The 15,563-nt window shown below is 42.5% G+C and overlaps 2 protein-coding genes across 2 annotated transcripts; both read right to left on the bottom strand.

Annotated features, from left to right (window-relative positions):
* Positions 1-575: 575 nt before the first annotated feature.
* Positions 576-10,920, bottom strand: grk7b (G protein-coupled receptor kinase 7b). The gene is made up of 5 exons (XM_071530093.1): positions 10,321-10,920; positions 9,629-10,066; positions 7,969-8,240; positions 6,919-7,217; positions 576-1,024 (listed from the first exon to the last, which is right to left on the bottom strand). The coding sequence occupies exons 1-5, from the start codon at positions 10,918-10,920 to the stop codon at positions 576-578; spliced, it is 2,058 nt and encodes a 685-aa protein (XP_071386194.1).
* Positions 10,921-13,497: 2,577 nt separating this feature from the next.
* rnf7 (ring finger protein 7) lies at positions 13,498-15,563 on the bottom strand. The gene is made up of 3 exons (XM_071530125.1): positions 15,331-15,563; positions 15,156-15,203; positions 13,498-13,974 (listed from the first exon to the last, which is right to left on the bottom strand). The coding sequence occupies exons 1-3, from the start codon at positions 15,494-15,496 to the stop codon at positions 13,856-13,858; spliced, it is 333 nt and encodes a 110-aa protein (XP_071386226.1). The 5' UTR covers positions 15,497-15,563; the 3' UTR covers positions 13,498-13,855.

Here is a 15,563-nt window from a genome sequence, read left to right as displayed (position 1 = left end):
CAATATTTACTCCCATTTTTAGGCTACTAACTCACTAGACTACAGTGCTTTATGTTAAAGTGACAAGGGAAGGCTATGGCAACGTAGCATTGTCATATAAAATTGGAACTGTCCACATATTGAATGACAGATTTCTCTAGAATGAGGTCCATCCATCCATCCATCCATTCATCCATCCATCCATCCATCCATCCATCCATCCATCCATTCATTTTCTAGCCGCTTATCCGGGTCAGGGTGGCAGTGGCAACAGGGCAAGAAGAGCAACCCATACATCCCTTTCCCCAGCAACTTCTTCCAACTCCTCCTGGGTTTTCGGCTTTTTGGATCAGTAATCTAAATTTTTCAGTCACTATCTAAAGCTTGTGACCATAGGTGAGGGTCGAACCGAGATCAACTGGAAAATTGAGAGCTTTGATTTGTGGCTCAGCTTGCTCTTCGTTGCCATGGTCCAATACAACACCCGCCTTACTGCAGCCGCTGCACCTAACCGGCGGTCAATCTCACAGTCCTTCTTACCCGCACCTGCGAATAAGACCCCAAGGTACCTGAACTCTTCCACTTGGGGCAGCTGCTCATCCCTCACCTGGATGGGACAAGCCACCTTTTTTCCAGGAGAGAACCGCAGCCTCGGACTTGGAGCTGCTGACCCTCATCCCAACTGCGTCACACTCAGCTGCAAACTGCTCCAGTGCACATCGGAGATCGCGGCCTGATGAAGCCAGAAGGATGACATCATCTGCAAACAGCTGAGATGCCACCCTAATGTCACCGAACTGGACACTCTTCAGAACTTGGCTGCGCCTTAATATCCTGTCCATGAATATCACAAACAGGAAAGGGGACAAGGCGCACCCTTGCCTGAATCCAATGCCCACCTTGAATGAGCTTGACTTAATGCCAAGAATGCGGACATAGCCGTACAGGGACCGAATGGCTCGCAGCAGCGGCCCCAGCACCCCATACTCCTGCAGCACCTCCCACAGGATACCTCGGGGAACACGATCGTAAGCCGTTTCCAAATCTACAAAACACATGTAGACAGGATTAGCAAATTCCCATGACCCCTAGATTATCTGCAAGAGGGTAAAGAGCTGCTTCACTGTTCAGCGACTAGTAAGGAATATGCATTCTTCCTCTTGAATCTGAGGTTCGACAATTGGCCCGAGTCTCCTTTCCGACACCTTGGCATAGGCTTTCCTAGGGAGGCTGAGCAGTGTGATTCCTTGATATTTGGAACAAACCCTAGAATGAGTTGGTTATGTTATGACTCAGGCTTTGAAAAGCACAATTCTGTTTTCTTTGCTTTGCATGTAGGTTATGGAATACAGCTCAGGAATATCTTACATTCAATTGCAACACTAAAAATTATCCGCAGTCTTCTATAACGATCACTGCACTTTCAGGTTTTTTTTTTTGTTGGGTTTGATTTACAGTTATGATTGACAGGTTTGATTGACAGTTATTCAGTGAGGCACAGTTCACTCGCTCCTTTCAACAGAAAGGAATGGTTGGTTGTAATGAGTAGAAGAATTGGTGGGAGGTCATATGACTTGGGAGAGGGTAAAGGGGATATATATCATTCGATTGGCTTGAGGTGTGCTTGAGACAACAAGATGCCGTGAACCACATGGATCCATGATTAGAGAGAACACTTCAGGGCAAAGCATGAAGTTTGTTTTATATTTTTGTCTGGCCGTTTTGCTGATTCAACAATTCAAATCAATTGGTGGACTAATGTCCAGTGAGCTCTGCAGTTCATACAACCAGCCTGTTGTAATTCAATAAAAACTAGAAACTATACATACATACCCAACACCTTTCTTTATTAGAGAGACAGATTTGGAGGCTCATTATGTAGACTAGATTATCAATTAGAAGCTCTTTATCAGCACACCCAAATGTTCTGGGATGGTGTAATAGAAGTGAATCTAGTGAGAGAGAGGGACAGAGAGATAGAGAGAGAGAGAGAGAGAGAGAGAGAGAGAGAGAGAGAGAGAGAGAGAGAGAGAGAGAGAGAGAGAGAGACACAGACACACACACAGAATGAACATACACACACTGTGACAGAGGCAGGTTACAGAGTCTGGGAACACACACACACACAGACACACACAAACACAGCAGAGATGGACTTGGATTCAGTCCAGACTGCCTGCAGTGCCAACTGTCAGTCATATTACACCAGCAACAAAGAATGCAATAAGTACCAGCTAATTAAATCAAACTGAATACACTCTTAGAAACTAATAACACCTCACAGCTTATATTACTGTTTCTGTTATAGTTATCCAACACTGTGGAATCGATTGCCTTTATACCTGCCTCTGAGCACTTCTCTCACTCACTGTAACACATACAGTACACACACAGATAAAAAGTATGTGTGCAGTTGTGTACACACATGCAGGCTGACAGCCAGGCAGACAGGGATGCACACACACACAAACACACAAACACACACACAATTGCCAAAGAATGCTCAGCCGGTGACCCCTGAGGCAGCATGCTGTAGTTAAAGTACATTAGCACATGCACCACCGCCGTTCTTCACAGCTCAGGAAAAGGCTGTAAAATGTTTCCCTAATACAGTAATCTATATCATTATATCCCTCTCCCTTCTTTTGATGTGCTGATCTTCAACTACCCTGCAGTGGAGGGCTGAGGAACATCAGAAAGCTTCATCCTGTGGCCGGCTCGGGTTTCAGGATGCAGTAACTTTTTGATGAGCTCTAAGCCGTTTCCTTGGGATTTTCTACTTGTGGGAGAGGGCTTTATTCCTAGTGACAGGTGACCAGAGAGCTGTGGCATAGCGACAGTCATGGAAGTGGGTATACTACACTGTGAATTTTGGGATTTTTAGGACTGGTAATTTGGCTGTGAAAAAGTGAAAAAGGTTAGGGTTAGGCCTATACTCCGCACTGTATACATCTGTGTATGCCTAGCTACACTACTGGCACATGGGGTGGATCTGAAAATTAGGTGGAGTAGAGTGGCACCTGTGGGGAACTAGAACTAGTACAAGTATCTGATTTTACACCATAAAGGTATGGATAGGGTTCTACGCCAATGCACCATCTCTGAGTTCTAACATGTTCCATAATGATAATTTTTTATCAAAACTGTGAAGGGATCAAATGGATGAAGAGGGGACATAGAATGAGGGCTGAGAGGATGGAGCAGTGTGCGTGTGTGAGTGCATGTGTGTGCGTGTGTGCATGTGAGTGTCTAATTAGGCGCTGTCCATTACGGTGTCCAGGCCCTGGCAGTCGGAGGGGTCTGAGGTCTGGGCGCCATGGAAACTACCCACTGGGCCTCAGTGGGGAAGAACATCATGCACACACACGCTCTGTTTCTGTTGGACCGCCCTGCAGGAATTCACTTATTTGTGGAAATGTTAAGAATTCAAGCAATGAAGCTTAGAAAATTGAATGTTAACCAAAAACTAAACAGTCAAACTAAACTTCCTGAGTGGTGGTGGGGTCATCCTGGTAGCTCAGCACACTGAGACTCATGCCAATAATCTGGTTCTTGACCTTGGTTGCATGTTGACCCCATCTCCTTCCCATCTTTCTTGTCTCTCTGCACTTTTGCCATCTAACAAAGCGAAATGGCATGGAAAATGACATAGGAAAAAAGATTTTAGCGATTGAAAAACTGAATGTAAACCAAAAACTAAAGACTTCACACACACACTGGCCTTGAGTGTGAGACAGCGAGCAACAACCTACCGTCCAACCTACCGTCTTCCTCCTCCTCAATCTCTCTCCCACATGGCTGGCTCTCACTTTCCCTAGGCAGACAATGGCCTCTCTGTCTCGACTGTTTAACCACTTTCTCACCTATCCTAAATACTCACATACACACACTCACACAGACACACCCTCATACACACACAAATGCCTACATAGACGTGTATGGACACAAATCAATGCACTCTTGCACATTTATATATATATGTAAACACACATACAGACACAGAAATTAACACATAGACACATACACACACACACACACACACACAGTTTCCAAAGAAGGAAAAAAGCAGCGATATCACTGGTGTGATACCATCCTGAGGATGCCAGGGCAGAGCTGAAGTGTGGCACAGTCCTTTGATGTTAATCCAGAGCATGGGCATGTAACAAACGCAGATACCAAATTACACCCTGTCCTGCTTTGATCTCTAAAACCCCATGCCTGCTTCCACAGAGGTAATAAGATTGTGTGTGTGTGTGTGTGAGTGTGATTTTGTGTGCATCAGATTGCATGTGTGAAAGCGTTCATGTCGATGTGTGTGGGGTTTGAGTGTGTGTATGTTTGTTTACATGCATGCACAGAGGCAACACAAGTGTGTGAAGATGTATGCAGGCATGTGTGGGTATGTGCATGCATGGGTGCATGTATGTACAAGCACACATATAAATGTGTGTGTGTGTGTATTGGAGGGCAGCAGTTGCTGCAATGGGCCTTGGGAACTAAACACTGGCAGAGGCTTGTAGGCGCCTGGTAAAAACATGTTCCTGGAGACCTTCTGCCGAGTTTGTCTTGTCGTCACGTCGTCCACGGAGGACTCCCCACTCTGCCATTACAGCCGATGATGATCATGTTGCATCTTGGATTTCCATCTGAACCACCCTCTAATCTCATGACAGATGAGCGTGAACGGAACCACTTCTCAGCCCTGTAAGGTCATCCCCTCACAGGAATTAGCACAACACATGTTTATGTCTCCCTCATTACCTAAATGTGTCTGAGGTTTTGGAGAGATGTAGCTACTAAGTGACAGCTACGCTCACAATCAGTTATTGAAGGGATATTATGTTGTATTTATAAACTGTAAAATATTGTAAAAGACCTGTTCCTGTTTTTATACCTGATCCTGGCTGTTAGTGTGGACAGATGATATCTGCACTCTGAGATTACCAACATGAGGATAATCAAGATAACTGGATCTAACAAACCTGTAAAAACCTGCAACATTGAATGTTATTGCTCTGAGAGACACATCAGTGGAGATATACTGTAAGGCATTACTTTATTTCATTCAAGGCTTTTGAAATTTGGTCCTGTTCTCCCTTACATCTCACAAAAATGCTGTCCCGTTGCTTGAAAATGGAATAGAAAAGAATAGAAAATATTGTTATGAAAGACAAACTGTGTAAGAAAAATAAAGCATCACCCAACAGAGTGTATTTGCAAGGGATTACCAAGATGGTCGGTGATAAAGTGCTCAACTGTACACATATTGCTCTCATGCCCACAAGGGCAGAAGCACAGAATACAGAGAGAGAGAGAGAACATGCAAGGATCTGCATCTGGTGCAATGATTGAAACTGATTCTGATTTAGCCAGCCAAACATACATACAATATAATTACACAGTATACAAAATAGTTACAAGTCAATATAAAATATTAGAAGATACTATATAATCCTTATATTATAAAATAATATAAGAACATTACAAAATATTATTTGCACCGAAAGGCACTCAAAATGCAGTTATTTTATGTGAATTATGGGTAAAAAACAACAACACATGGATATAGTACATCTTAATTCAAAACTGCACTGGAACAAAGAACATTAGTAATTGAAGAAAGAAATAAGAGAGATCCTTTCTTTGGAGTTTTGTTTGGAGAGCAGTAAATCAAAAAGCTAAAGCAGAGTATGTGATGAACGTTATCATCTTCATTCTTTGGGGATTAAAGTTGCAATCCTTAATCTAAAAGTAAACAATACAGTGGAAATCCTGCCATCTAAAGCTTTCGTCATGCAGTAGGAAAAATCTTACAACTCCTGATATGGATGCAAGAACTGACCATCTGTGAAGACTAACTAGATAAATTGTTATAAACAAGCTATGTTGTTTAGACTGTTGAAATTGTTTATTTAGGTTGTGTATTGCTTGTAAACACAGGGTGATTTGAGGAGTAATAAACTGGGGTGGTTTTGCCTTGTTAGCACCAAAATTTTAGTGCATCCCTACTGTTAACATTTTTGTTTTAGAGGAAAATGTAAGGGGAGACGACAATTTGTCTCCCACCATCCCCTTGTTAAATCTGCACAAATCATGCAGTGCTTGTAAATACTGGAGCACAGCAGCCAGACTACTGGAGATGAACAGTTTTGTGGGCGGTTGAATGCACTTAATAGGAATCTGGCGGCACTTAGTGGTGAATGTCTGCTAGTGAGGGAGGTCACATCAGTCAGCCCTGAGCTGTAGGAGATAGTCCCGTCACATGAGCAAAGGCATTCATGGCATTTATGTAACACATTTCCGACCAGTGTGGCGCATTACTGCAAAAACTGATCATACTTTGGCTGTCATTTGATGACAGACAACCATGATGTAGCTTGTTTACAAACACATGTAAACACTTAGGCCTGCCAAAATGGCCGAGTGATGTAATGGAAACTATGAATACACTGGGATATGCTGTCTCACCAGGAATAGAGGACAAAGTGAACAGCAGCAATTGCAGTACAATGTCAGCTTGTGTTTCCATCTAGGCATAATTTTGAAAACTACAAATCTAAGGTTTTGCTTTATCACAGAGAGAGCTGTCCCATTAATTTTGGGCCATGCCATCATAAGCCCTGAATTTTCCTTCAGAGTGCTGTGGTCTAATTTTTACAATCATGACGTCATTATCAAGACGATGATTCTTTAGTAAAGAAATGTATTAGAGTAAAACAAAAAGGGTAGCCATTGTTTTCAAATGTGTGTAGTAGGGTACTTGAGGTAGTTTATTTTGCCAGGCACTTTGCACAAGGTGAATTAAATTAAGGTCTCCTTGTGTTTTTTTCAAGTGTTCAAAATGAGAGTGACTGCTATTTTGTCCAGGTCTTGATGCTTGTGACCAGATAAAAGACTTTTATAAAATGATGCACGACCTGGATCTACAGTCAGCCTCACAGTTATGAGCACCCACTGACCCCATCCGTTGGGCGTCGTTCAGGTCGTCAAACAGTCCACTGTTAATCATCTCCTTTTGCCAAGGGATGGAGACGGCCCCTGTGCTGAACTCCTTGAAGAATTTCTCATCCTTAGCATCAAGTGTGACACCCTCGATCTCAGAGACGTCCCTGAACTCGTCTGCGTCCTTGGCGTAGACTACGTTGGATCTGGGCACCCAGGGGGCATCCACCAGCCCTGCCTCAAGGCGAGGGAAATTGATATTCTGGAAAAATGTGTGGTTCCGTGGATCATCACCCCTAATGCGAAAAAGAGAAACAGTGGATGTTACCTGTAATTATTTTGTCTTTGATAAATGACTGTGAAATTGACTGGAGTGACACTTTGTACTGCTAGCAAATAAATTAATTTTGCCATTGCAGAAAGTAGCCCCAAAAATCTGCTTCATGTTTTCTTTTGGTCCAATGTCTGGTTCAATTCACAGCATTAAATCTTTTGGCAGGAAGACTGGAAAATTAGGCATCAAAGGCATGGGGGTGGAGGGGGCGTGGAATAATTAAATATGGTGATACAAACTATTATTATCTTAATTATCTTAAAAAGTAACACCAAAAGTTATTACAATACACTTGACAATGATATTGTTGAGAAAATCCTCATACGGGTGGCCTTTCTTGATAATGAAAAAGAGAGGGTAAGTTATATCAACTGCAACTTGTTTTCTCAGTAGTTCAGCGCCCCCTTGTGCTGGCAGAAATTTGGTGCTTCAGCATTCAACTGCAAGCTAATTTCAATTATCCCCAATCTTGTTTTTTAGTCTTTTTACGAGTTGGTACTCAGAATGGGTCATGGGCCTGTCTCTTGAGGGGTTCCAAAATACTAAGGGTATTAGTATGTTTTCATGGGTCCTTTTGGGGGTTGGTGAGACATTTTCTTATGTGTTGAATAATTTCAAGAACCTCTGTTCTAAGTTGACCTTCTGCCTCATTCATAACACCAATACTAACCCCTAAACTCAGGTGACAGAGAACATGTATGCTTTTTACTCACTGGCACCCAAGGCGTTGCTCAATCTTCTTCTTGAGAAGGAGGCTGATGATATCCTTGGTGCAAGCATCAAAGCTTTTGTGTTGAAACTTGCACTCATCCTCCAGAGTGCGCCGAGTCACCTCATCCTTCTGCACCTTCTCTCTGAAGTCTTTAAAAGGTAAACGGGCGGCCACCATCTCATAGATGCTGCAGCCCAGAGCCCACCAGTCCACTGACGTGCGGTAGTACTCCTGCCTCAGGACCTCTGGAGCCATGTAACCAGTCGTACCAGCCTGAAGACACATGGAGGGGAGAGGATGAAAAGTGAGAAAAGAAGGATGTGGGCGAACGTAGATAGAGACACACCATAATAATAATAATAATTCTGGGGTAGAGGTAATTCAAAATGTCAATAATTGTTGCAATTTTACATTGTCTATCTAAAAATGGATGGGAATCTATGAGCATGGGACAAGTGTGCACCCTACTAGTGTATTTTTGTCCTATGTTTTATCTGCTTAGCTCTGCCTCTCCATATCTATATTAGACAGAGAAAAAATAAATAGTATAGACACAGGAAGACAAAGATGCAGGTACGCAAGAGGCAACTATCCATGCTTAGTTAAAAAAATGCACCACTCACCTAGCTACCTTGTTATGCTACCAAAATGCATTTATTTGGGATTTTTTGTATGAAATCCATGCTATGGTATTTTATCAAAGTGGGAAGGTCATTCTTAAACATTTTAAACTGGACAGAATGATATAGTTATAAAGTATACACCCACTTAAAATTCAGGTTTATTTTTACTATTTGTAAGAAATGATCTTGTCCAGCTTCCAAAATGATGAGAAAAGTAAAACAAGGCATGCAACAAAATCAGGGAATGTCAGGACAGGAGCCAGGGAACAAATCACAGTTCTAGCAGAGCGCTAGCACTCAGTGACCTCCAACAGGCCTGTCAGCTGACAAGTAAGACTGTGCTGCCCAGCCTGTAACCTTCTTCCTTGAGTGAAGGCCTGCTGTGAATCTCCTGACTCATCAGCTTAAAGAGACATGCCAAAGCCATATCTGCTTTTAGTAATGAAAAGATTAACCAGCTAATACTAACAGGCTCTGGTCAATCTACCATACACTGCTCATCTCATGCAACATCCAATGGATGAGGGGCAGGCAACCTTTAATAAGTTTAATCTGAGTCACACTGGGTCATGCTCTCTTGTGTTGTCTGTCAAAAGATGGCCCAACAGCCATATCTATTCCTGGTAAGCTACTTGTAGTGGTGGGCTGCGGACATGTAGAGATAGCAAATATTGACCATGTCAGTAAGGACGTATTTGTGCCGCACAAGCAATGCACAAGTAAAAATGGACAAATTCAAAATAAAATGCAATATTACCTTCCATTGCTGTATTTAAGGTGATAGAATGTGGACTCTGGAGAATAATAATAGAATAGAATAATATATGTGCAACACTATTTATAAATATGTCATTTGGTTGACAGTTTAATCCAAAGAGCCTTGGCAGTCAGTGCTTACAAATGTACAAACGAAGATAGGACACATGCTCCATTTTTAACAAACCACAAACTGCACAAAGGCTTCACTGAGTGCTTTGCAGTATTAATGTCTGGCGATGAACAGTGTAAGCTAAGCTATGAATAGGGAACCACACTAACCTTCTGACATATTGTTTTGCCTTTTGGCAACTCCACAGCCAGTCCAAGGTCTGACAGCCGGCACTGGCCTTGACTGTCCAGCAGTACGTTTTCAGGCTTCATATCTCGGTACACTATGTCCATAGTGTGCAAGTGGAGGATCCCAGTGGTGATCTGGGCGGTGTAGTAAACAACCCGCTCCATACGGATACCTCTCACCCCAAGCTCATAGATATGGAACTTGAGGTCTCCTCCATTCATGAGGTTCATGACAAGGCATAGGTGGGTCCTGTTGTCATAGGCGTAAGCCAGGTTTACGATGAAGAGGCTGTTCACCTTCTCGAGGATCTGCTTCTCTAGAAGGGCCAACCTCTCACCATTTTTCTTCTTCAAGTGTTTTTTATCCAGCTTCTTGCAGGCATACATCTGTCCTGTATGCTTCACCTGGACTGCACAGACCTGGATAAGGCAAGGCAATTCAATGTTGCTTTAGAATTCATGACAGATGTATTTATTGGCTGTTCAGCCTTTATTATTTGTTGTTACTATGCCATCCTAAATTATGTTTCTGGCACTCTTTGCAATGGCTTTAACAAACACTTATAAGTTTATCAAGCTGTTTCTTTAATAGCTATCTGAGATATACATTTTAATTATGTTATATTAATTCATTATTTTACTTTAAGTCAAATGCTGGGATGTCTGACACCTACCTCACCAAAGCCACCTTTTCCCAATGTCCTGAACTCATAAAAGTATTTGTCACTGATCTTCTGCTTCTCGTACGACTTCCACTGCAAGAACTTATCAAAGAAGGGGCTTTTCTGGTACTCAGAGAAAGGCTTTCCTTTTAGGAAGTCCCTGGTGGCTTCTCTTACCTTGCCCATCATCACCTCCTCAAAGTCCTTGTCTGACACAGCCTTGCATCTTTCAGCTGCATCCCCATTAAGGTAGGAGAGAAAACTCCTGGAGTCTGCTTGACAGAACTTAGTAAGGATGCTCTGTCTGGCCCTGTCCCTGGCTTCAGCTTCAGCCAGGCCCCAATCACTCAGTTCCTCCAGGAACTCAGCGGCTGTCACATACTGTGGGTTGGAGGCTAGGAGAAACTGCCGGAACAACTTCCTCCCAATAGGCTGCAGCTCACAGAGCGAGTCATAGTCCTTCCCTACTGCTGCCCTGATAGCAGATGGCTTCCCTGGTTTGGGCAGGAACAAGCTGAGTCTCTGTTTTCTTAGCTCGTTGTGATCCATCTGCTGAGCCTTTAGGTAGGCTGTGTTGGCCACCAGGTTGTCTAGTACTGCCAAGTCACCCATGTTGGATGTATCCTGAGTTGTCCATATGCACTGTGGTGTAGGGAGCTGGGCCTGAGAAGCTGAAACACCCGAGTCCACTCCTCTCCAGGTACCTCTCCCAGGCACAACTCAAGCACCTGAGCCACTACCCTGAACATCTTTCACCTCTCGCGTCATGCCCCTTTGAGAATTAAAAGCGGGTCTTCAGGGATTTGTTCTTAGGTAAGTGTCTTTGTGCGCTTATACGTAGACGGCACTCAGGGAAAGCAACTTATGTGGTTTGAACTTAAGAGGCTTTACGCTTGTGTATTTTTAGACGATACAAGAAGCCTGTGTGTTGCAATTGGGCTGCCAGCATGACACAATGAGGTGGCAGATACCGGCCTTAGCATGTTATGGTTGATTACAGCTTGTTGTGACCGTAAGGGGTTAAGGACAATGTCTAGTGCAAGCGATCAAACAATAAACACACAGCACACTTTAGGCCTCTCATTGTGTGTTATAGGGGAAAAGAAGGAGGACTTCACTAATTAAGCCATAATTGAACTAGGCAGGCTGACTAGGAAATTCTTCTTCACAGCGACAGCTTGTTGGGACAGCTGTAGGGAGAGGGAAGGCTGTAGACACACTCAAGGCCGTGGGCTGCCTATTACATCATGTCTTGTAGTGGTTATTGCTTTACTTCAGTACACCATTTTCATCTTCACTCACCTCAACATCACCATGTGCAAAAAACATCAGACATTAACCACCTGTGGAATACGTACCAATCATCGACATTAACATTCCTTCTTGAAGATGATGAAAAATACAATAGCATATCTGTTGCCACACTTCTACAATTTAGGTTGTATGTTTTACAAGTATGACTTTTCAAACTGAAGGAAACACAACACAAACAAGAAAGTTACATGACTTCAAGTTGCTGAGACCACCAATATAGGTGGCTGACTGAATCCATACGGGCAGAATATACGTTCCAATGCAAATTGGAACTGCAAATTGCAACTGCAAATTTTAATTCCAGAGTGAAATATCACTGTATTGCCCTGCTCAATGAAACTCTCTGGTAGATGTTGAAGGCAGCTTGCTTCTTGTTCACTTCCCCCACAACGTCCAGAGCTTTGTAGCAGCAATCTTCCAGTGATTAACCCCTCTTGCTAACTGAATCATCTAGACCTCACACTTTGAGGCTACCGTTGCCACATGGAAAGAGTTGTCCCTAATTAGTTTAACTTTCTACATGCATGGGAATGCAGAAATTCCACGAAAGCAGTACTATCTAGTGGCTGCAATCTGCATATAGTGCCAGGAAAATTATTCGCCTTGTTTTGATTTTTCTGCATTTTAGCACATTTGTCACGTTGATTTTGTTCAGACCTTTTTGTGGGTTGTAGCATTTAAATCAACCCAATTAAAGAGATTAGCGCCATCTTATTGAATGATTTGGTCAACAATCAGGCCCAATTTGGGTCAGCTGTTCCCAATATAAATAACAAACTTTCTCCCCCTTACCATCAGAGTGAAATTGTTAGCACACACAGGTTCTTCATGTCCCACCAATAAATCTTAATAGGATTTTAGGGTGTAGGACATACTCTGCCTCAGAATTATGGAGCACAATGTGGAATACCTGTGTTGCTTATGGATGGCATTTGATTTTTTTCTCTCAGATCCCTCTACAAACTACTACATCCCATAAAAATATCTGACCGAATTCAAAATGCAAAATGCAAAAAATCAAACAGGAGGCAAATATTTCTTTACAGCAATACATATGTGGTTCACTGTGATCAGCAAGAAGATGAAAACCCCTGGTTGCATTTCAAGTTTGCTTTGAACGGATTAGGATCAATGCCGAGTAGACCAGAAGGACATGCTTGGGACTGGAAAGAGGCCAAGTTTGAAAGAACATGTATTACAAGTGTTGGTGTAGTGGTTAACATAGCTGCCTTCCAAGCCGTTGATTTGGTTTGACTCCCGGCCAAAGCATTCACTTTAGGCAGCAGGGTGACCTGGTGGTTTCAGAGAGACCATCTTCAACTGGACGTCACAGGTTCAACAACCAGTTCCAGGGGGTCTGTTCTGGAGCTGACCCCAAACTCCAAGGCCCCCGGAGCAAAGTAAGCAAAAATTCCTCTTTTTGCTTACTATTTCTATTTCTTTATCTTTATCTGGATCAATGAGGTACAACATTCTCATGTAAGATGGATTAATTCAGAACTCTGCTTACTTTATGGCATAAGGTGACCACAAAGTTTGTATATGATTGTGTGAAATAGAGTTGGTGCTAAGGTCAGTGGGTGGTCATGGGGTTACAGGGGTAAAATCAGAATAGCCTGCTTTAGATGCCCTCCTCTAAAAACTATGTTCACAGATATCCACCACCTCAAACCCTCCCAACACTGCCACTGCTTAGATGTCATGCCAATATGCAGCATATTTCACAACCAAACCTTGTTTTCCTGAATCTGAATAGAAACATTTGTTTTAGAACTGCAAAGAACTTCCAAAAATGCATTTGTTCCGAGGAATTCCATGGAAAGCTTATTCAAAAAGCAAGTAGTAGACGAATAAAATGTGCATATTTTTACTTCTATACACAATTCTTTATTGTTAAAAAGACACAGACATCTATTTGAGATGTGTTGAACACCATCACAAACAACAACATAAAGCTAAGATACGACCAAGCACAGAGTGCGTCATCTTCTTCATAACTCTCCATCCATCCAGGCCAGATCAACCAATCGGTGACCATCAAGTCTGCATCACTTGAATTTTGTCCGTCGTCTTCCCTTGACACCAGGGGTATGACAGCATGCACTCGTACATAGGAGGAGAGCTGTAGATGTCAATGGCTCTCCACAGGGGATTGCAGTTAACATTATCGAGTCTGCCACCACTTTTAGGTGCATACAGGCAGCGGGAGAATCCGATAGCCTGGAAGTAGAGCTTATTTGCCGATTCTCTGAACAACCCAGTCCTGCTGGCAAAGGGGACAGCGGTTGTTCTGTTTCACCCAAAGGGACATGCAGCAGTTGTGGAAGGAGTGGTTGCACTCTCCCCATACCACTATATGAAAGAAAGACAGAGGGAGGGGGAGGGAGAGAGAGAGAGAGAGAATAGATAAGACATTGGCACGGAGCATATTGCAATTTATGTACTGTATGCCAGTTTCAACTTAAGCAACATAAACTCACAATTGCGCGAACATGTTCTCTTAAATAGCAAATAAAAATGAATCACTTTTGGCTCATCTGTAATTTGTTCATTTTCTTCCTTCAATTCTTCCTTCCATAAAAACACATCACCAGACATCTACACTATGTGCTTCAGTACAGTCAAACAAGTTAATGGGTCACTGAGGTGATTTTCAAGCTATATGTGGGGAAGCTTTTACTTAATGAGAGAATATTGAGTAGGTAGACTTGCACTGTGGTAAACACCTCTAATAAGTAACTTATTTCTTAAACAACGCAAAGCACTTCTGATATTTTGTTAGTTATGGCTTTATACTTAGTAGGTAATAATAAATAGGTAATAATAAAATAAGTTCCCCAAGACAGCTCTTTTACAGCTGTCTCAAAAGCTATGGGTTCAAATCACATGAATCAAAGATTTTGCTGAAAAAAAAAACTGGAGAATTAATTAGCAACCACAAGACTGAGGCAGAGCAGTGTTTGGACATAATTCCCTGCACATTTGCATATGCAAATCTATTTATATGCAGAGCCAACAATGTACATGTTGCACACCCTTTATATATTTCTTGTACATCTGTGAACTGCAAGCATTGGCTTACCTGTAAATCTAATGACGAGGCTCTATCTTTAATTGTATGCTGCAATCTTCTCATTATGTTCTTCTGTTGTAATTAGCTGTTGTGTTATGTTCAGTACTCTTACGTAGTACTTGCTCTTTTCACGTCTATATCTTATTCTTTGCGACCCGTATTTTGTTCGCAATACTGTAGGTCTACTTAATTAATAGTATAATGTGCTTTCTACCATTCAAACTTCACTATCACACCATTCTAACTAGCTATGCGAATGTCAGTGAAAACCATTTGACTGATATGAGGATAGTAAAAGCTGAAGAATTAAAACCTATCCCTGATCCTCACTGATATGTAGCCAGCTTGGTCAGTCACTGACAGTACCGTGAAACCCGTTAGCTAGCCGGGTAGCAAGCTTAACTGCTGACTAGCGTGTAACTGGACGCTGTTAGTTATTTTATAATCGACAGGGTCTTACCAACACAGTCCTCTTGTTTGTTTTCAGCCTGGCATCGGAGGCAAGCATCTGTAAATCAACGAATATATGTTACAGAGTCATTATGTCGAGACGGCTTGCATGTCAATGTTAGCTACGTTAGCTCCATTAGCCGTTATCCAAGCTATCTTGCTAATGTTATCAGTTCCAGACTCACCCATCACTTGCACCCTGCAAATGGCACAAGTATCGCATTCAACATCCCAACTCCACATAGCCACGGCATTCCACTTCTTGAGAGAAAACATCTTGTCACCGCCTGATTTAGACCCTGAAGAAGTGTTGTGAGAGAGAACTAACCCCGGCTCGTCACCCTCATCCATCTCTGCGACAGAGTAAATAAGGTAGCCAGGCTAGCCAAACAAAATGGACGAAATTGTCAAGCGATGC

This window comes from Centroberyx affinis, unplaced genomic scaffold, assembly GCF_046629955.1.
Source record: "Centroberyx affinis isolate AG114_WGS23_722 - 3 ecotype Tasmania unplaced genomic scaffold, CSIRO-AGI_Caff_v1 ptg001882l_1, whole genome shotgun sequence".
Classification (NCBI taxonomy): Eukaryota; Metazoa; Chordata; class Actinopteri; order Beryciformes; family Berycidae; genus Centroberyx; species Centroberyx affinis.
The sequence above is the reverse complement of the archived record's forward strand: the minus strand, read 5'-3'. Positions and strand labels throughout refer to the sequence as shown.

Excerpts from the sequence above, each read along its gene's own strand:
- grk7b (XM_071530093.1), bottom strand. The coding sequence starts at position 10,920 with ATGGGTGACTTGGCAGTACTAGACAACCTGGTGGCCAACACAGCCTAC. Across the intron at positions 10,067-10,320 it reads GAAAAGGTGGCTTTGGTGAG|GTCTGTGCAGTCCAGGTGAA; the intron begins GTAGGTGTCAGA and ends TGCCTTATCCAG. Across the intron at positions 7,218-7,968 it reads GAGCAACGCCTTGGGTGCCA|GGGTGATGATCCACGGAACC; the intron begins GTGAGTAAAAAG and ends TTTTCGCATTAG.
- rnf7 (XM_071530125.1), bottom strand. The coding sequence starts at position 15,496 with ATGGATGAGGGTGACGAGCCGGGGTTAGTTCTCTCTCACAACACTTCT. Across the intron at positions 15,204-15,330 it reads TTGCAGGGTGCAAGTGATGG|ATGCTTGCCTCCGATGCCAG; the intron begins GTGAGTCTGGAA and ends GTTGATTTACAG. Across the intron at positions 13,975-15,155 it reads CAAACAAGAGGACTGTGTTG|TGGTATGGGGAGAGTGCAAC; the intron begins GTAAGACCCTGT and ends TCTTTCATATAG.